We start from the raw sequence: 22,924 nt of genomic DNA, 5'->3' as shown, positions 1-22,924 counted from the left end.
CTGTACCCCGGAAGGAGGGGAAGGCTGAGTAACCTAGCCAGAGGGCTGAGTCACAAAGATGATGCTGCAGTTCCTAGGACCAGAGAGGAGCTGCAGACCAGAGAGAGACACACACACACACACAGTCAGTGTGATGGTATGTGACCATGGGAAGGGGCGTCAGCCTCAAGAGCTAATCCCCAGAGCGATCATGAGGAGGCATCAGATCAGTGGTGAGTGCAGTGGTGAACTGGAGCCAGTTCGCAGGAACCGGTTGCTAAATTTAGAAGCCGGTTTAGAACCGGTTGTTAGGGTTACCATACGGCCAGCAGCAGCGGCGGCTGCTGGGAAACAAGACACCTCGGCTCTGTGCAGCTGAAGAGCCAAGCGTCCTTTGCCCGAGTGCTACCTTCCCCCGGTTTGCCGCGCAGCCCCCCGATTCCTCCCCCCGAGCCTTGTCACCCCCGGATTCCTCCCCTCCGAGTCTCGTCTTATGTGGGCTCTGGCAGGCTGATTGAATCAGACTGCAGCTCACAGCCTGCTGGAGCCCAAGGTTAGATGGGGAGGGAAGGAATCAGGGGGTGACGAGGCTGGGGGGGGGGGAGGGGAGAGGCATGGGATCCCGGGGGGCAGTGAGTTGCCTGTCTGTATGTTCTAAATAATAGCTGTTGTTCCCCTAGCAAAATCCTGTCCTCTACATTTCCTTTCTATTTTTGCCTCATTTTCTCCAGTTTATAGTTCTGTTTTTAAAGCCTATATTATCTATTCATGTTAATCTGTCTCTCGGTTTCAGACAAGGTTAAATATGTAACTTATTTTACTTAGAAAAATAGCTGGAGTGATAATGGTAAGACAATATCACCCAGCATTCTAAAGAGGATCTGTCCGTTACACTTTGTGAATAGGACAAACAAAACTTGTCTTTGAATTTTATTAACCAATGTAATTGCTTTTAACACATCAGGAAGAAAGGCAATGACTTTAAGACCTGTTTGTATAATAATGGAAATACTATGGTTTCTCACTGGCTAACTGTTAAAACATCATTTATTTTGTTTACAGCCACTGGCAGTAGCTATATAATCCCTTACCCACAATGGTGTTCTGTAACATTTGCCATGGCTACTGTCTAAATTCTTGCCAAGCTTTTCATCATATCCACAGAACAGAGATTAAATTAATGTAACTGTTAGCTTCAATTCATACTAGTGCTTGTAAAAACTGCTTCATCAAAGCACTTAGTTCAATTTTGCAATAAATATCAGAATCCAATAAAGACTATTAAATCTGACTTATTGCCTACATACGTATAATATTTGGAGACGCAGTCAGCTATTATTCAACAGTGAGGTTCTGCGGGGGGGCTGTCAGGGGGGCAGGGATGTGGAGAGGGGTCGGGGCAGTCAGGGGACAGGGCGCAGGGTGAGTTGGGTAGGGGGTGGGGTCCTGGGGGGGTAGTTAGGGTGGGGGTGGTCAGGGGACAAGGAGTGGGGGGGTTGATGGATTGCGGGTTCTGAGGGGGGCAGTCAGGGGCAGGACGTGGGGGGGGCTGAATGGGGGTGGGGGACAGCTGTTTTGGGAGGCACAGCCTTCCCTACCCGGCCCAGATACAATTTTGCAACCCCCATGTGCAGGGCCGGCTTTAGGAAGTGCGGGGCCCGATTCGAACAGTTTTGACAGGGCCCCGGCATGGATGACTTAAAAAACAAACAAAAAAACCACGTAAAAAAACACGTGGGGCTTGTACGCACCGGGCGGCACTCCAAGTCTTCGGCGGACTTTGGCAGCGGGTCCTTCACTCACTCCGGGTCTTCAGCGGCACTGAAGGACCCACCGCCGAAGTGCTGCTGAAGACCCAGAGTGAATGAAGGACGTGCCACCGAGGTAGGGAACCGATTGTTAAGATTTTGGCAGCTCATCACTGGGTGAGTGGTGCATCCCTTGCTAAGCATGATAACATTATGATGTCTGCTTTAATCTGGTCAATAAATTCTTTAGTGTAAGGTAATACAACACTTTTTTAATATGATATCTTACGTATCTGAGTCCTGCTCAACAAGTTTTGTTCTACGTAACAGAAAACATTAGGCAACCTACATAAGGAGTCACTATCGGCTCTTTCTATAATAAAGAACAAAATGCTTACCGTAGGTCTACATAAACAAATTTTCCATCCATGGCAAAGCGTGTAACAAATTCTGTTGGTTTGACCTTTATCTCACCACTCTTTTGTGGAACAATATAAGGATGCAATCTCCCAACTGCAACAAGACAGTTAAAGTTACTGCTGTCTTTTTCTGCATTATTCTCCTCTTCCACTCCCACCTCGGTAGGAGGCCAGCTCTTCAGATAGCCAGTACAATGGATTGTACGGTACTTTTTGTGCTCTAATTAAAAAAAGTGAAAAAGAGGAGTTAAATTCCCAAATGAAAATTAATTTTAAATTCCTTTTCCAGCTGTTATGTTTTGTGCCTACATACAGGTCTGAGCCAAACAGAGCTGTAAATAATGTCATTGAATAGCATCTTAAATGTTCTCACACATAAGAAAATTAAACCAACAGTTTAGTAATACCTATTGCTTTCATTTACTGCAAATATTTTATGCAGTTTCTTTTGTACTGTGAATTACATTAAGCTAAAGAGACATTCTGTAACTTGAATATTTTAATCTTAAGCAAGGAGATTGAGATATGTTTATCGAAGTGCAATTGCTAAGACTAAGAAATTTTCAGCAAAATGTAAAAGCTTAATTTCTGTTTCTTGAATTTATAGTATATACTGAAATTCATTCCAGTGGATCTCTCACCATTTAATTATGTAACATTCAGGAACCACTACACTCACCATGAGACGGATGCAGGACTGCAGCTAAGAAGACTACAATCATACTACACAAGAGGGAACAGATGGAGATGTTTTGCCCAAAGACACTGGGGCAAACCTTTACCATTCCAAAAAGTGCCATGGGATTGTTAGTGTCCATGCACTGCAGACAGAAACTCTGGTTTTTAGAATCCTATACAAAGATGCTTTGCCCCAAAGTAAAGTGCATGGAACTCAATTTATCTACCTTTGGAAAATGAAAGGCTGAGTCATTTCCATTGGTATTTCAACATGGGTTCTGGGGCATGTCTAGATGTTTAGTTCATTAAGTCATTGTTTTCTTAGGTACTGATATACGCAGTTTCAGAATGAAATGCTGGCCCCTTTACAGACAATAGGAGTTTTGCCACTGACTTCAATATGGCCAGGATTTTACACTAAATGTTATGAAAGAGTCAGAGTAAATTAAAATAGTTCCATGGTTAATATCAACAAAACCAGCTTTACATTTAAAATAAAAATGACAAATTTTGGAATGTCTGACAACTTTAGTAAACCTTGCAAAAATCTATTTTAAATATAGAATCTAAAACAAAAGCTTTGTTTAAATATAGCAGCCAAATACACTGAAAATATGACAAGTGTTTACTATCACTCATGGAAACAAAAAAAAAAGCTATAAAAATATGGGATGTTAATCAGCCAAAAATTACACTAAAGAATTAAAGAGACAAGGTGGATAAGTATCAGAGGGGTAGCCGTGTTAGTCTGAATCTGTAAAAAGCAACAGAGGGTCCTGTGGCACCTTTAAGACTAACAGAAGTATTGGGAGCATAAGAATAATGCATCTGAAGAAGTGAGATAAGTAGTGAGAAAGCATAAGCTTTCGTGGGTAAGAACCTCACTTCTTCAGATGCATCTTGCATCTGAAGAAGTGAGGTTCTTACCCACGAAAGCTTATGCTCCCAATACTTCTGTTAGTCTTAAAGGTGGATAAGGTAATATATTTTAATTGGACCAACTTCTTTTGGTGAGACACAAGCTTTCAAACCATGACCCAAGCTCTGTGTGGCTCAAAAGCTTGTCTCTCTCATCAACAGAAATTGGTCCAATAAAAGATATTACTTCATCCACCTTGTCGCTCTAATTTCTGGGGGCCGACATGGCTACAATTACACTGCATATTAAAGAATTAACTTTGGTAGTTTTTATAATAAAATGAAAAAAATCATACCTGATACATAAATACAACAACAATGCATTTTTGGGAGGGGGAGAGGATTCCCCCCCCCCCACACCACTTAAGTTATCCTCTCCAAAACAGCAGATTTTGCAACCCTATTAATAGTTATCTCCTTGACAGATATTTCTTCTTACTCCTACGCTTTGAACTGCTCCAGTTCCATTCAGTAATTTTCCTCAGGCTTCAAGATCCCACTAGAATCTTACGTACACTCATGAGCAGTGACTGAATTTTTTTTTTTCCCCTAGGGGGATAACTAAGGCAGGCTTTTCCGAGATCATAAAAACAGGGTCTTATGTGTATCTTATTCCCTATAATTATTCTGTGAAGTCATTGCTACCTATTTAGACTCCATAACGGACTCAGAACTTAAATATACCATATTTAAAAACAGAAATCCTCCAACTCAGCCACACTTTGAGATACCTTTCTTCTTTGAGTTGGGCAAGCATTTCTTTTCTTCCTTGACTGTGATCCTACTACACTTTATCCGACAGAAGAAGGAACGCCGAGCACCAGAATGCAATCGAGCTGATCCAGCTTGAAAATCCATACGTACCTGCAAGCCAGCTTGTAAAAGTTTAATAAGACAGTCAGAAAAAGGTCTTTGGACTACAGAGAATTATTTGCATTTAAATCATTAATATAGTCTCCCAATTACCTTACTGACTCTTAAATTTTTGCACATACAATTAACTACTGAAAAAAACTTAAATAAGATGAACAAAACATGATTGTAAAAAGTGGAAGCTAACAAAATATTTTAATATACTATTCAATGCTATGCAATCTTATTTAGTAAGTTAAGATTTTAAAAACTTTATATTTCTATTCGGTAGGGGGGAAGTTGCAAAGCTGCTCATAAAAAACACTATAAAATAGTGATCAGCTGCACAATACATAATGTTCTCCATACTAGCAAAATAAGACTTGGTTAAATTAGGATTGACACTTAGCATTTTCAGAGAAGACAGTGATTCTTGGTATTGAAGCATTTTATCCCATGCTCGACTACATCAGGTCTTTTGTATTGACAAGACCTATCAAATACAAGAAAAAAAAGTAGTATGCCTGGTTAAAAAAAAATTCATACCAACTCTTGGTAAACGTCTAACAATGTAAACTTCAATCATTCTTATTACCTAAAATGAGTTCCTTTCTGATTCAGCTTTCAACTTGTTTGTGTATTCTAAGCAGCAGGTATGCATTCAAACATGTTTTGTTTGTACAAATCATATGAACGTGTTTGCACATATATGCATGCATGAATGCATGAATTTGCCTTACATAATAACTGAATTTAAAAACAAATGAAGGCATTACATTAAAAATCTGAGTACATTTAAATAGACGCTTACTTTTGGCATCTATAAGCTTTTCTCTTGGTGAAGCGTCTGAAGAGGATAGTTGCTCCTTCACTTTGGCAACATCTTTTGGATGCAAGTAGTCAAATAAACTTTGTCCAATCAAGCTGACCTAGTGAAAAAAATGTTAATTTAAAAGCTGTGCATCATACACTCTATTCCGCATCTCCTCACCAAGTAACTTAATGTTCAAAGCTGTTTTAGAAAAGGTCAGAATTCCCAGATATCTGAATTATTCTGTCTAAATTGTAACATTTATCCATTGAATTTGCTGTCAAACAGCTTTGTTGAATTCTTATTTTTGTTTCAATATTTTAATTAAAAGCATATGGACACTATAGAAATTAGTAAAAAACATGGTGGCAGAAATGCAATTATCTCTCACCCATTAAGTTAAATGGTGAAATTGGAAAATCATAGAATATCAGGGTTGGAAGGAACCTCAGGAGGTCATCTAGTCCAACCCCCTGCTCAAAGCAGGACCAATCGCCTGATAGATTTTTGCCCCAGATCCCTAAATGGCCTCCTCAAGGACTGAACTCACAACCCTGGGTTTAGCAGGCCAATGCTCAAACCACTGAGCTATCCCTCCCCCCATTCATTCATGTTGTTTTCCTATCTTTCAGTTTTTAATTTAAGGGTTGATGGTGTCTCTCACTGCTGGCTAGAGAAGGGTAAGGGGGCAGACAGCCTGGTTTAAACTCTAAAAATGCTATGAGGAAAAATGGAAAAGTGGAGGGGGTTTAGAAGTAGATGTGGATGGCACAAAGGGTTCAAAAAGCTACTCATCAGCCACTGGGCAAGGCAGTTCAGGCCAGAAATTTCCAAGTAAATAACCTGCATCTTGGTAAAGGGGAAAGCACTAGACTAGTCTTCATTCTTTCTCCCTTTCCTGAACTAAAATGAGTCTAGATTGGTTGGTTTCTGCACTACAGATGTCAGTGCATGACTATTCAATCTTAAAACTGTTGAAACTAAGCAATTACCAAGTTGAGTTTCAATTTACTTGCACTGTTGAAATACTGGTTTTTTAAAGTTCAGAGAATCACTTCACCATCCAAAAGCCCAAATCTCTGTCAATAAAAGGTGGAAACAAGGACATCTTCAACATATTTTTTTTCTCCTGGGTTGGTATGTAAATCATTTCCTGAAGATCATAGTTCTAAATTAGATGCCAGTAATCGCGTCAGGAATTTTCATTGTAGTTGCAGAATGCTTATAATTTCAAAGTAACGAACCTTTGGAGTAATTGTGTTGAAGAGGAAGCTAAAGCCAAAAGATTTAAAGAAATCATGCACGAAGAATGGTATTTATAACAAAACCAAACACATTATCTAGAAACTAATTTCATTTTAATAAAAAATGACTTGATTATAACTACCTGATCATAATTAAGTATCTTGCAGACTGATTCAGAGACAAAAAGAATTTTTCCTCTATCACATCCAACCACAAACAGGAACCCATCTGCAGCCTATAAATATAAAAAATAGTCTTTTATAAAATCATACAACATTGATGAAAAACAGCTATATAGAATGAGTATATTAACTAATGCACCTCAATATTTTAGGTGAATTACAATTTATTTAATAAAGAGATAGTATCAGAGGGGTAGCCGTGTTAGTCTGGATCTGTAAAAAGTGACAAAGAGTCCTGTGTCTGACGAAGTGGGTATTCCACGAAAACTTATGCTCCAATATGTCTGTTAGTCTATAAGGTGCCACAAGATTCTTTGTCGCTTTTTAATAAAAAGAGAGACAAATTAAAATAATGGGAAATATCCAATTAGACCATGACACGCAGAGCTAAAAAACAAAAGTGGTTTTGGGAAAGAGCAGCTTAGCTGTAGAACAGCTTAACTTGGAGTTATTTTACAGATTCTTGCTAAAGGATATTATTACATGCAATAGAATAGGCAAACTGTAGCAAATGAAAGTGTGATGAGAAAATATTGTAAGTAAAAACAGCTGCTTTCATAGGTAAATTTCCACATCTTTCAGTAACTGAAGTGTATACTTTGAAAACAAAATGAAGTGTAGAAAATTTGCAGACATAGTTAATGGAAATGAAAGATTTTTTTGTATAAGTGCACACACTTAGATATTTAGATAAATATAAGAAACATCCACCTAGTACATTTATTATGCAGTTTTTATACAGATTTACAATACTCCTTGGTACAGTTTGTATAAATGCCCTATTAACACATACAGTTTCCATGGCTTTTATAGAAAAATCCTGTGCATATATTCTATTGTTAGAGTTTATAAACTGAGTCTTAGAAAGAATATCAAAGCACTGATTTGAAGGAAGAATGTAAGGAAAAGCCCTTTGCAGTCAACTGAAGTTAAGCCAGGCTTTAAAGAGGACATCACTTGATACTTGGTTTCTTTTTACTTACCCTAAGGATTAACTGTCTCAGCTCACCATCCTGTAAAAATGAAGGCTTATATTGAACTTCTGCATAAGAACTGGTAGAACCTGCAAAACAGCAAGTTATTTATAAATGTTATAAAAGAAACAAAATGTAATCCTTTGTTTCCTATATAAACAAAGCTGCATTTTAATCAAATTCACATGTAGAACATGCACACAGTGCTTTTTAACCATAAAAAAATAGTTTTCTGCTTTCTATACTGGAATGTACAAATTCACTTTTCTTTTAATAAGTAACTCATTAAACAGTCATAACCTCATCTCAGGAATTCCAGACCTATGCTAAAGCAAATGTGTTTGGGATAACACGCAGAACACAAGACCAGATGTCTGCAAAAAATGAAGAACCCTGAGGAAAAAACAAGTAAAAAGGAAACAATTTCTAGGTGGTGACTATTTTAATTAGATCTTAACCAGACTCAAGGTTATGACTTCAGTTCAAAATAAAAGAAGAGCTTTGTAAGTTATGCAAGAACTCATGCATGTTGCCAATGTAGTATGACACCTCTCTCTCACACACACAAAAAAAGTTTGTATTGAAGTATATTACTAGGATATTAATTTATAGATGACAAAAATACTCTGCCTTCATCTTTGAGATTTTATCTACACTACCCCTCATGCACAAATAACCTTGAGATGTAATAGGCAAGGTAAGTGCAAAAAGGAGTTGGTACTCAGCAGTAGCAATTCAGGTAGTCACTGCAAAATTGTAGAATAGATTTGTAGAATAGACCACATCCACTAGCATGGAGTTGTCAAACAGCACAGGCCATGACAGCCTTACTCCTGAAAAAAGTGCCCTGATACCTTTAGCAAGTGTTCAGCATCTCTTGTTTTATGTCTCCTCAGAGATAGCACCTCTAACAGAACTTTCCCCTTAGAAGCCCTCTACTCCAAAACCCACTGCATCTTCCCTTCCCCAAACTGGATAATATTAAACAAACCGAGAACAGCCAAAATAACTGTCAGTAACATCACCGATTGGATTTTGCATTGCTTCTGTGCAGAACCGCTGTGTTTTTCATTTTAGAATCGATCATTCGTTACATATCATTAAGAATATCACCTAAGTAATAAGGGAAGTGGTGTTTAGGAGAACTAAAGACACTTCTACCTACAAGCAAATGACAGATTAAACATTTTTGTAGTCCTAGCTTTGATAGATGTCTAACTTTATCTGAATCCTGCCCGCACCATCAAACATTGCTTAACATATGAAAAAGGTTCCGCCATTCTTCTATATCCTGAGCTCTCTGCATGACCTCTGTGTTAAGATCCATAAGTTTTCCCCTCTCTAAGTACTGTTTGATGGAGCAATTCCTTCAGTCAGATGCTTTTTGCATGTTCCCCCCCAGCTGCCCAGTGGCACGCCTGCCATGGCAGATACTTTGGCTTCATTTTTCAGATTATATTTCCATCTTTTCTGGATAACTTTAGAGACAAGGGTTGTTAAACTCTCTGATGAATCTTGGCATGTGTTATAAACTCTTTCCATTTAATACCTAGTATTTTCTCCTGAGGCATTTGCTTTTGAAGGCATATAGACATGTCTAAACCTTTGGTGGATATCCAGCTTTCACATCCACACATTAGGTGGAAATAACATTTGAGTTGAAGATTAGCAGTTTGGTCTTTAACTAGTGGCTTTTTAATGACCAAATCTTTTTTCAGCTGTTGAATGCAGCTGCCACTTTGCTAATTCATGACATTATTTCCTTTTGAATATCCCCTGGGATAAACATTTTGAAAACAGCAGGCCTACATAACTTGCATCCAAGAATCCTAAAAGAGTTGGTTGAGAAGATCTCTAAAATCACTATTAATTTTTAGCAAATCATGACAACTAGAAGAGTGCTAACATTGTACCCATGTTCAAAAAGGGGCAAGAGGAGTGTCTTGGATAATTAACGGTTAGCTTGACACCAATCCCAGGCAAAATAATGGAAAAGCTGATACAGGAATAAAGGATGTGAATATAATTAACACCAGTCAATGCAGATGTACAGAAAATAAGTCTTGTCAAACAAACCTGATTTCATTTTTTGATGACACAAACTTGGTTGATGCAGATGTATTTAGACTTTTGTGAGGCATCTGACCTCACAATGTTCTAATTAAAAACTAGCACTATACAATATCAATACATAATGTTAAATGGAAGAACTGGCTAACTGACAGATCTCAAATTAGTAGTCATCAGTGGGGACTCAGCATCAAATGGGAATGTTTCTAGTGGTGTTCTGCAGGGATCAGTTCTAGACCTGATGCTATTCAGTATTTTCATCAAAGATCTAGAAGCAAATATAAAATCACTGCTATAAAACTTACTTGACAGAGACCACTGGAGTACCAAATAATGAGGAGGACAGGGTAATCATACAGACTGATCTGGATCGCTTGGTGACCTAGGTAAACAGAGTTTACCCCCTTGACATTTGGGGAATATGGAGTTTAGATTAGTTTACCAATTTGCTGATGGCCCAATTTGGAAATTAAGGCAGGCACACCTGTAATACTTCACTTGGCCACAAGTAGATGTGCAAGGACAGCATGCACCTGTTGCACAATCCTTGGATGTATGAACACGAGATTAGCGAGTAAGACCAGGAAGGTGAGCTTATCTCAATATATGGCACTAGTGAGAACGATACTGGAACACTGTACTTCTGGTATCCCCGCTTTAAAAAGAGATATGGAAAAATTGGAGAGGGTAAAGAAAAATGCCACAATAATGATCTGAGGACTGGAAAAAATGCCTTATAGTGAGTGACTTTAAAGAGTTCAATCTGTTTAGTTTATCAAAATGAAGACCAAGAGGTGACCGGACTCTAGAAAATACCAGGTACTAAAGGGCCCTTTAATCTAGCAGAAAAAGGTATAACAAGAACCAATGGCTGGAAATTAAAGCCAGACAAATTCAAATTAGAAATAAGGCACTTGCTTGATCCCCATTGTCTAGAGGAAGAATACTATTGCTTTGGAGAGGATGCATCATAGGACAACAAAAAAACTGATTCTATTGAATAAGTCACAAGAGCCAAAAGTTATGGGACTTTTATTGCAAAAGGAGGAAATTCTGACATAACTAATAAGTTTACGAGTTATTTTTTACACTAATAAGAGCTTCAAAATCTAGAAGACAAGGTAAAAATAAAAACTAGGAGCAGCTAAGAGAATTTAAACAGAACTACTGTGTGTGTGTGTGTATATATATATATATATATATATATATATATATATATATATATATATATATATATATGTTGTACCTTATAGATACACCTCTACCTCGATATAACGCTGTCCTCGGGAGCCAAAAAATCTTACCACGTTATAGGTGAAACAGTGTTATATCGAACTTGCTTTGATCCACCGGAGTGCGCAGCCCCGCGGCGGCGCCCCCCCCCCCGAAGCACTGCTTTACCGCGTTATATCCGAATTCATGTTATATCGGGTCACGTTATATCGGAGTAGAGGTGTATAACTAATGTAACACTGACAACAAATGAAGTGCATGCAAGAGTTCAAGATACACGTAAAACTATGTCTGGGGAAGACGACTTAGATACATGGTAATACAAATAACCAACAGCAAGAGACATGAGGGTAAGTAAATCTAAAGAGCAGACATGTTGACTCAGCTGAATTTTTGTTCCTAAACTTGTGTTTCAAATGTAACTGCTTCTTTGCCACAGCATTTCACTCTAGTCTTTGCTCTCATATAAAACTTTACATTTCTTCCTAAATAACTAAATGTATGAACAATCTCTAAAATAACGTGCAATTTCTTCAAAATTCAATCTTTTGGTAAATATATTTAGTGAACCTGAGAGTTGAATTCTCTAAGTATAGATACAGAACAGCTAACAGTTATATAACTGAAAAGAAATTCCATTGTGTAATTCCCATTAAATAAAGGAATTATAAAATCAGTTTTTAACTTACCTTTTAATGACTTGAAATGCTGCACAGCCATTCGTAATACTGTAAGTTTGTCTAGTTTACGTGCCATAGGATTGCACTGAGGTATCATAGCAGATAATTCTTCTATCAAGTTATTCATTTTATCTCTTCTTCGTTTTTCTGTTTGACTATGAGCTTCCCTAAGAAGAAAAGTATTTTAAGCAAAGTTCAAAATACATACATTTTTCACTAGATTTTCCCCTGTGCTATATACATCAACTTTATCAGGGGGACAGATTGTATTGTGAGAAATAACACCATACTGAAAGAATTTATGTACAATGCACATATTTGACAGCTAATCTGTCACCTGATTCGCCTGAAATATGCAGCAGCTGCTCATGGAAAATGGTGTGATGTGAAATTTTGAAAACAAAACCAAAGCAGCATGAACTTGCTCATAAGTGGTTGGAACAAAAGAGAAGTGGAGACTTTACATAGTGTTTTGTCTCTGTTCTTTCCCATAATTCTGAATTTGATTTTACAGAAAACATTCCCCTCTATGTATATACCTTTGGCTGCATATTACTTTTAAGGACCAATTTTAAAGAAAATCTCTGGTTTTACAGACAAGTTAATTTTGACTTTTCTTCCAAAGCAACCAATTTTTTAAAAATATCTGGATTAGTTATCCCACAATAGTGTTGTTTCTCCTTTTTTCCCTCTCTAAAATCTTGGCATTTGCTTCTGTCCCATCCATCCCCAGACTAAAACTTTTTTCCTGACACCAGGTAGTCATATACTCTGTTTGCCTTTTCCTCTGTGTCTATACAACGGAAGACAGAGACTTAGTTCTATAGTGTAGCCATAGCTTTACAGTGGCACAGCTGCACCGCAGTCGTGCTGCTAGCACAGGCACTCTAAGCCGATGGGAGAGAGCTCTCCTGTCAACTTAATTACTCCAGTCCCCGAAAGCCTCGCTAGCTATGTCAGCAGGAGAAGCTCTCCTGCCGACGTAGTGCTGTCCACACTGGCGCTGAGGTCAGTGTAACTTACATTGCTCAGGGGAGTGGCTTATTCACATCCCTGAGCGACATAATTTATACTGATGTAAACTGTAGTGTGGTATATAACCTAATAGACAAACCGTTGGGGGAAGTTCCCAGCTCAGTTGTACAACACCTGGAGAACCCAATGAACAGGTAGTTTATTGCAACTGGGATAGATGGATTCAGGGGACTGGATGGTGCAGAATGCATTTCACAGCTGCTAATGAACAAAGTTTTATGATTTGCAGGCAAGAAAGGAGATTAAGGTCACAAACAGGTTGCCCAATGAAGCTTCAGCAAAACAACAGTGGAGGAATATACTACTGAACCAAGCCCTAAAATATTCCTCTCGTGAACTGCATGCATAACTTTATGTTTTTTGATTAGTGAACAAAGTAATTCAAAACAAAATTAAGAACAAAATGTGAAAATTAACAAAGAACAGGATTTTATATACAGAATCTCACTAATCACTGGGACACCCATTGAGAACTGAATTTTGTGTTTAACAAGTAAACCAAACAGCAAGGATAGTATATCACTAGGGACTTGTTGATTTAGTTTGACAATTACTGTTTAGATTTAAATGATCAGATATTAGTTCTGAGTAAATATAAAAGGATGTTTACTAATTATTGTATAATAATAAAGATTTTGGTAAAGTGAGACCACATTACAGGACTCTGCAATTAAATCTTTGCTGAGAAGAAAGGAATAACCAGCATTTTTTGTTTTTCAATGCCACAGTGTGCTGATTAGTGGATTACGGATTAGAAACATTTGACTGTTAAATTACAAAGTTCTTCAAGTCACAGAGGTAGATCCTCAAATTTACACCAGCTGTCCCCTAGTTTAAACATGCCATGAATACATTACATTAACTAATATATACCTAGTAAAACCACAAGGTTGAAATTTTCAAAGCCAAAGACGGGATTTAGCTGTACAATTTACACTGCAATAAATGGAAAATTAAAACCCCAATCAACTTTGAAATTTCAACATGAGTTTAGAAAAAAGTTTAAGAAAATTGGAAACATTAAGTATTTGAAAACTTATAACAAAACTATGAATTATGATTTTAGATTTTGGTAGATTCAGTCCCAGAAAAATGAACTTCTCCAAATTACTATACCTGAAATATTTAATTTTTACATGTTCTCCATCTTCACTCCTAGAAAAACAGAGTATAATTTTACATTATATATTTAAAATTTTTTAAAAACAGTACATTAATTTAAAAAGATACAGGAAACATTGCTTATTAATGCACAAAGTTCTAGAAGTCTCAATTCTTTAGGAACTATTCCATAACGCAAAACCAAAACATAATAAACTGCACTAAATTTAACTTTGAATGTTCACACAGTTTAAATTTTATAGTCTAATAATAATGGAACACATGATTAGTTTAGGCCCCACATTTGGTCTACCATAAATCTTGTAATTTGGTGAGAAATGTTCCACAGATTTTTAACAGTCATACTATTGCCAAGAAAAACAAACCAACCACCAGTTTACGATGGACTAAAATATTTTGTACTTTGTCCAGTCAGCACATTTTTCTAAACATAGCAGGAACATTAGTGATACCAGTCTATAAAAATATAAATGACAAATCTATATTGTCTTCTGTCATGAGAAGCTAGGGAGGAAAATGGTAAATATTTGCTAATGGAATGAAAGTGGTCAGCATACAAAAATTCTGAATAAAAGTATTTACAAGTGTAATAATATACTGTAGCTGGTACATTGTCACTGATCTGAATAACTTGCCCCTAACTCCTAGTTTCCCACCCCGCCCCCCACCAGCCTCATCTTCCCCATCAACCAGGAATCTTGTCCTAACCCATTCCTTACTCCTTGCAGGTCTGACTCTTACCCCCCCCCCCCCCCCCCGCATTCAAATCAGACAACTTTCTCTTCCACACTGCCTGGTCCCAGAAGGAGGTCAGTGAGAGCATAGGAGGACAGGCTCCCTGTCTCAGTGCACAGACTGCAGCAACCCAGAGCAGCAATTGCAGGGAAAGTCCTGCTCAATCTTGAGCTGGAGCATGATCAATGCAAGTGAAATCTTCAGGGAAATTCAGCTCAGTTTCTGAGCACATAATCACAGAAAAGTAGAGTTGAACGGGACCTCAAGAGATCATGTAGTCCATCCTATGGTGCTGTGGCAGGACTACATATACCTAAGCCATTCCTGACAGATGTTTGTCTAATCTGTTCTTAGAAACCTCTCATAGTGGGGATTCCACAACCTCTCTTGGAAGCCTATTCTAGTACTTAACTATCCTTAGATAATTTTTCCTATTATCTAACTGTGACAGACCATACCCTTATGTTCACCACTTTTACAAAACTATGATGCATTTTGTACAAAGCATGCCTTGTGAGGGATCATTTGGAAATTCATAATCTACTGAACATTATTGTCTTGATAAAATATGTGCAGCAACATTGTATGCAAGGTTAAAAGATTTTACTGTATGGCATTGCTGAGACATGCTACAAGTTAAGAAAAGCAATCCAAATGAGTTCCTCAGGGAAAAAAAGGTTAGACAGCACCTCAGCCAGATGTCAACATAATCAAGTGGACTATTACCCGGTAGAGCAGCCATTCTTTGGCAGGAAAAAGAGTCTGAGCAAGAAATTTACATTTTGGCAGTGGAACAGCAGGGGCTTGCCCTCCAAAAGAGATTTGCTGTTGCCTGAACCTAAGCTGGAGAGGATTCTCTCAAAGAAGATAAATGCTTTAAGAAGGGGGAACACAGGACACACATCACCTCTCCCCTCATCTTTACTCATGCATCATCAACATTTGAAAGACAAAGGAAACATCAATGAACTGGGGGACTGGTCCTTACTGAAGGAATTCAGCCAGTAAAAGCATGTGGTGAGAAAAAACCTTTACTTTGAATTCATTTAGCTTGTACTGCACAGAAGGAAAGAACTGGTCAGTACCAAGACACACACTTCTGGAGACAAGTCTGGGACTGGGAATTTGCTGGTGTCACTCTACAATATAATTCAAGAGTGAATGGCTAGAAGCGCTCATATCATTCAGCTTGGTGTGATTTTGTATCTAGAAGCTGTGTGTGAACAAGCCAGGAGTGACTGTTCTCACAGCAAAGCAGTGTGAAACGCACCCCCAGTTGTAGGGTTGAGAGAACACAGCTGTTCAACTGTCCAGATTGTACCCTGGGGAATGTCACCCTAACCTAAATCTCCTTTGCTGCAGATCAAACCAATTAGTTCTTGTCTTACTTTCAGTGAACATAAAGAACAATCAATGACTGGTCTCTTCATAACAGCACTTAAGATATTTGAAGACTATTATCAGGTCCTCAACAATCTTCTCTTCTCAAGACTACACCTGTCCAGTTTTTTTTTTTTTTTTTTTTTAACCTTTCATCATAGCTCAGATTTTCTAAACCTTTTATAATTTATATTGCTCTCCTCTGGAATCTCTCCGATTTGTCCACATCTATCTTAAAGTATTGGACACAGTATTCCAGCTGAGGCCTCATGTAGTATGGGACAATTACCTCCCGTGTCTTACATACAACACTCCTGTTAAATATGCCCCAGAACATTAGCCTTTTTTGCAACTGCATCACATCATTGGCTAATATTCAATTTTGATCGACTATAATCACCATCTACTTTTCCATAGTACTAATGGCCAGCTAGTTAGTTCCCATTTTGTGGTTCTTCATTTGATTTTTATTCAAGTGTATTACTTTGCACTTGTCTTTACTGAATTTTGTATGGTTGATTCAGACCAATTCAGGATGCCCCCAGCATCCCTTTTTCCCCACTCCTCTCCCCAGGGCAAATCATGGGGCAGGAACTTCCCCAACTCTCAGGGGAGCCATGCGGGCCATCCCCAACCATCCCTGGGATACAGCATATGGTGCCATGGCCCACCTCCCTGGGATAACAGCCTTCTATTGCTAGCTAATATAGTTAATTTCTGTAGCTCAAACTGTCTTGCAGTGCTGAAACTTTAGGGTTCAAACTCTGCTGACGACACATGATTTGGGCAGGCAGGAGAGGGTAGAAAGATGAGGGCAGTTTTACAACCAAGTTCTGTGGTATACCTTTTTCTTTTTTTAAAAAGACATCTTCAAAGTTACATACAATAAAAGTAAGTGAATTTTCTACATAAATAAATCACTTGAAACATCAGACTTGTTGTTGACAGGAAACCTTAATTCTGCCTCCATGTGCTCAGGATAGGGTAGGATCATGTTATTAAAAACAATTTTTTTTAATAGAACCTGCCTCATTAAGTACAGTGGTCCAATGAATGAGGGGGCAGAATAAGGTTGCCTGCGCAATCCAATCTGGAATTTCCTGACTTTTGAATGCTTGATTTGGCAACCTAAATAAATATTTTTAAATATATTTTTGTATGTAACTGATGTTTAATTTCTGAGGCATGATACATTTGAATTATAGTATACTGTACCAGAAATTTGGCTATATAAGCTGTCTAAACAAATTTTAGTCAATGAGGTCTGGTTGGCTCAGGGAATTGTCAATGACTAGATTCAGAGCACTTCAGAAACTCTAGATTCCTGGTTAAAATTAGTACACAGTAATTATCTGTCCAGGGCTTGAAAAATCGACTTTTCGTTGAGTTTGAAATTTCCCATGGAACATTGGAATCCTATGCCATAAGTTCTGCAGGAGCTAAAGCTGTTAACAATTTTTCAGAAATGGATTTGTTTGGACTATTTATTTAAAAACCTTAAGAGGTGCAGGGAACATCTGAACATATCATGTGACAGTGGAAGTCAAATGTTTACATTCTGGACACACATTGTAGTTTGTTGAGGTTCAGGAAAAGAAACTGCTTTCACTGGTACAAATGCAGCATGGTGATTTTATTTTCATTTTATTAACATGATGATTCTCAAGCTGTAGTCTGTGGACTAAAAGAAGTCTAGAGAGAGCTTGCTGGTCCTGTGTGCTGACTCTCTTCCTTCCTTCCAGCTGCTAAACAACATTCAAAATACACCTTAAAGTACAATACTTTCCTAACAGTATTTTCCATGTATGCAATCACTGTAGCTGCCCCAGGGATGTTATGTGATCGTGGATGGGAGAGGAGCAGTCCACAAGCTAATCTCAGTATTACAGCATGCTCCACATTATGAAAGAGTTTGAGAACTCCAGCATCAAATCTTTCTAGGTTGCACTTCTGTATAGATGCTTCTGTGACTGCCTACCCACTTCATCATTACACCAGCACCATATATTGCAGTTCTAGGTTTAATAGCTAATTAGCCAATCAACCAGACACTTTAAGTGATATTCTTGTTTGTATTTCTGTAACAACATAAACATATGTAGCATAGGGTTTGTAATAACCGTATGCTACAGGTTAGCATGCCTTTACTGAAAAAAGGGGGATAGAAAAAAGTTATGGTTTGAAATTCTAGCCCCAGAGGTATACTACCAAGGTCTTGGACCAGAAAATGCCATTATAGAAATCCACCTAAAATCAACTCCAGGGAGTCAGGACCCCATCTGTCTACAGTTCTTGATCGCCCAGGATTTCCAAAGAATGGATGTGCAATATTGTTTTCCTTTAAAATAAATATAATGTAATGGGAAATGGCACAAAAACATGACGAAGTTAAGCAAGAACAGATGCTTGCCTCCAACTGGTATTGTCTCATCATGATGTAGAGAAGAGTAGAAGCAGATCACTTACTGGTTATCAAAATCACTTCCTTTGCGCTTTTTTGGAGACTCAACAGCAAATGTGTTGAACGAACAGGCAGTGGCAGGGTTGGTTATTGGATTCATAAGGGTGGAGACTGCAGAGGCAACACATTGCCTCCCTTCCATCACAAGATTATCTGTAAATGAAAAAAATTATGACAATAAAGCAGAAGAGTATTATTTGTTCATTTTTATTTTGATCTTAAAAACAACTCTCCACCAAAAAGTACCTCATCCAGAGCTCTGGGTGCCTTTGACATACACTTAAATCCACAATACTAGAAGTGGTACAATATAAATTGTCAAATGAAGCAGCATTTCCCCTTTCCCCCTAACCCTAATAAAACTTTATCTAACCACCGGTCAATAGAACCAATAATACTTAAAATGCATTCCCCATATGCACAATCCCCCCAGCTACAATCCCATCCTGTAATATCTCAGACTTCCAAAAAAAGGCATGCTTATACAGATGAGCTTTCCAGAGTGAGCAGAAGATCAAAATATTGGGGCTTTTTCAAGCCAGGGACCAAGCACAAACAAAACCTTACAAGGATACATATACAGTATATAAAAAGACACTCTAAATGACTAACAAATTTCTACAGCTCTATACTTTAAAAAGCAGCTAGGCATCCTAAAAATATTTTGTACAAATGGAATCATAGAAATGTACGACTGGAAGGGATCTTGAGAAGTGATGAAGTCCAGCTCCCTGCACTGAGGTATGGCCAAGTAAACCTAGACCATTCCTGATAGGTGTTTGTCCAATCTGTTTTTAAAAACCTGCAATGATGGCGATTCCACAACCTCCCTTGGAAGCCTATTCCAGAGCTTAACTATCCTTATAGTTAGAACACTTTTCTTAACAGCTAACCTAAATCGCCTTTGCTGCAAATTAATCCCATTACTTCTTGTTCTACCATCAGTGGACATGGAAAACAATCACAGTCCTCTTATAACAGCCCTTAACATATCTGAAGACTTATCAAGTCCCCACTTAGTCTTCTTTTCTCAACACTAAACATGCCCAATTCTTTCAACTTTTCCTCATAGGTCAGGTTTTCTAACCTTTCATCATTTTTGTTCTCTCCTCTGGACTCTGTCCAGTTTATCCACATCTTTTCTAAAGTCTGGTGCCCAGAATTGTACAAAGTACTCCAGCTGGGGCCTCATGAGCGAGGAGTACAGGACAGTTACCTCCCATGTCTTACATACAACACTCCTGTTAATACACTCCAGGATGCTATTAGCCTTTCTCACAACTGCATCACATTGTTGACTCATGTTCAATTTGTGATCCACTATAACCCCCCAGATCCTTTTCAGCATTACCACCAGCTATCCAGTTATTCCCCATTTTGTGGTTGTGCGTTGATTTTTCCCTTTCTAACCAAAGTACTTTGCATTTGTCTTTATTGAATTTCATCTTGTTGATTTGAGATCAATTCTACAATTTATCAAGGTCATTTTGAATTCTAATCCTGTCCTTCAAAGTGCTTTCAACCCCTCCTTGCTTGGTGTCATCCACAAATTTTATAAGCATTCTTCCCATTCCATTATAGTACTGGACCCTTGTGGGACCCTACTAGATATGCCCTCCCAGTTTAACCACTAGTAACTACTCTTTCAATCAATTGTGCACCCACCTTATAGTAATTTCATCTAGACTTCATTTCCCAAGGTTGCTTATGAGAATAATAGGTGGGACTGTGTCAAAATCCTTACTAAAAATCAAGATACATCATGTCTACTGCTTCCCCTTATCTACCAACCCAGTAACACCATCAAAGAAGGGAATTAGGTTGGTTTGGCATGATTTTTGTTTGAAAAAAATCCATGCTGGCTATTCTTTATAATTTTATTATCCTCTAGATGCTTACAAATTGATTAATTATTGTTCCAGTATCTTTTCAAGTATTGAAGTTAGGCTGACTAAGCCATAATTCTCCAGGTCCTCTGTTCCCCTTTTTAAAGATAGGTACTATGTTTTCCCTTCTGCATTTCCTCTGGGTCCTCAACCGTCCTCCATGAAGGTAATTGCTAATGGTTCCAAGCTTGCTTCAGCTAGTTCTTTAAGTACCCCAGATGAATTTCATCAGGATCTGCTGACTTGACTACCTCGGATTTATCTAAATATTCTTTAACCTGTTCTTTCCCAGTTTTGACCCGTGTTCCTTCCCCCTTGTTAAAATTAATTGTGTTGAGTATCTGGTCACCATTAATCTTTTTAGTGAAGACTGAAGCAAAATAGGCATTAAACACTTCAGCCTTCCTGATGGGATCAGTTATTAACTCTCCTTCCCCGCATAGTAAATGATTTACTACCATTTTCAAATCAAGCAAGAAAAGTTACACATGTGTACGTAGGTACCTGGAATTCTTCAAGATGTGTTGGCCATCAGACATACTCCATGTAAGGTATGTGTGATGGATTGGGTCACAGAGACCCCCTTGGGACTGCCATGTGATGGGTTCAGAGGTAGTCTCAGCATGTTTTCCCTGCCAGCTTGGGACTTCAGAACCCTGCCTTGTTGAGCCAGACACGCTAGCCTGCTGCAAACACAGACCTAGGTCTGAACCACGTCCTCAAAGCTACAGACTTAACTGAAAACAGCTTAAGAAGTACTCCTGTCTCCAGCACCCAGATACCCAGTTCCCAATGGGATCCAAACCCCAAATAAATCTGTTTTACTCCATATAAAGCGTATACAGGGTAAACTCAAATTATCCGCCCTCTATAACACTGATCGAGAGATATGCACAGCTGTTTGCTCCCCCAGGCATTAATTACTTATTCTGGGTCAAGTAATAAGCAAAAGTGATTTTATTAAGTATAAAAAGTAGGATTTAAGTGGTTCCAAGTAATAACAGACAGAACAAAGTAAGTTACCAAGCAAAATAAAACAAAACATGCAAGTCTAAGCCCAATACACCAAGAAACCAATTACAGATAAATTCTTACCCTCAGAGATGTTCCAAAAAGCTTCTTTCACAGACTAAACTCCTTCCTAGTCTGGGCCCAATCCTTTCCCCTGGTACAGTTCTTGTTAGCTCCAGCTCAGGTTGTAACTAGGGGATCTCTCATGACTGTAACCTCCTTTGTTCTGTTCCATCCCCTTTTATAGCTTTGGCACAAGGCAGAAATCTTTTGTCTCTCTGGGTCCCCACCCCTTCTTCTAAATGAAAAAGCACCAGGTTTAAGATGGATTTCAGTACCAGGTGACATTGATCACATGTCTGTGAGACCCCAAGCCTTCATTCTTCCCAGCCTGACTCACAGGAAGGCTTGCAAGTAAACAGAGCCATCTACAGATAATTGTCCTGGTTAATGGGAGCCATCAAGATTCCAAACCACCATTAATGGCCCACACTTTGCATAATTACAATAGGACCTCAGAGTTATATTTCATATTTCTAGTTTCATATACTAGTGATACATTTATACAAATAGGATGAACACACTCAGTAGATTACAGGCTTTGTAATGATACCTTACAAGAGACCTTTTGCATGAAGCATATTCAAGTTACATTATATTCACACTCATTAGCATATTTTCATAAAATCATATGGAGTGCAACGTCACAGTATGCATGTGCCCAAGATTGGATTCTTTTGGCAAGCAGTGTCTGCTGTGCCCACAAATGTGCCCTAGAATTCAATGCCCCATAATGAGGGCATAAAAGGACAGAATGGGAGAAATGCCACTGTCTCCTCTCCACAGCAAAATCCAGGTGACACAGGACTAAAAGGGATAGAGGATGAGTCATGGAATACGTAATATGGCCAATGCCTCTTTAAGAAGTCCAGTTACTGCATAGGCAAGCAACTTTCCTTTCTTATTCAAATGCTTGTCCTTTGGCTACTTGACTAATTAAGGTGACTCCCAAGCAATGGACCAATGAAATAGAGATTGGAGCTCAGAGTCTTGGGACAACAGAGATTTTTCAAACTCAGCCTTTTCAAACTCAGCATCTAGTCTGGAAGCTTCAATGACAGCGCACTGCTTTGAAAATGTGTGAACAGATTCCCAGGTGTCTGCTTCACATAGGTCCACAAAAGGAAAACAATTTCAAAGATGCTGTAGAGGCTGCCTAACTGAAGGTAAAATGAGCTCCGAGAGAAGCAGGAGGACCCACTTTAGCCACTTCATAACAGGATCTCACACAGATCTCCATCTAAGACTATCGCTAGACAAGATGGTTTCCCCTTCACCTTTTCTGCTATTGAAAGAAAAAAATCTCGATGTGAAGCTAAAAGATGTTGTCCTCTATGAATAAATGCTAATGCACATCTGACAGGAAATGGAGCTTAGCCTCCATCTTAGAAGCATGTGGCTTAGGGAAAATATAAGCAGATGAATCTGATGGTTCAAATGGAAGT

General features: G+C 38.4%; 1 protein-coding gene across 1 annotated transcript in view; it reads right to left on the bottom strand.

The window, feature by feature from the left end:
- BMAL2 (basic helix-loop-helix ARNT like 2) overlaps positions 1 to 18,664 on the bottom strand; it is a 43,825-nt gene extending 25,161 nt beyond the window's left edge. Inside the window, exons 1-8 of the mRNA XM_065410228.1 lie at positions 18,528 to 18,664; positions 13,941 to 13,979; positions 11,799 to 11,956; positions 7,816 to 7,895; positions 6,793 to 6,885; positions 5,406 to 5,523; positions 4,474 to 4,617; positions 2,126 to 2,366 (exon numbers count right to left, since the gene is read on the bottom strand). Of these exons, the coding sequence (XP_065266300.1) occupies positions 2,126 to 2,366; positions 4,474 to 4,617; positions 5,406 to 5,523; positions 6,793 to 6,885; positions 7,816 to 7,895; positions 11,799 to 11,956; positions 13,941 to 13,979; positions 18,528 to 18,664 (1,010 nt within the window). The remainder of the gene's footprint in view (positions 1 to 2,125; positions 2,367 to 4,473; positions 4,618 to 5,405; positions 5,524 to 6,792; positions 6,886 to 7,815; positions 7,896 to 11,798; positions 11,957 to 13,940; positions 13,980 to 18,527) is intronic.
- Positions 18,665 to 22,924: the final 4,260 nt, after the last annotated feature.

This window comes from Emys orbicularis, chromosome 1 (genome assembly GCF_028017835.1).
Source record: "Emys orbicularis isolate rEmyOrb1 chromosome 1, rEmyOrb1.hap1, whole genome shotgun sequence".
Lineage (NCBI taxonomy): Eukaryota > Metazoa > Chordata > Testudines > Emydidae > Emys > Emys orbicularis.
Note: the sequence above shows the minus strand (reverse complement) of the source record. Positions and strands in the feature narration are given on the sequence as shown.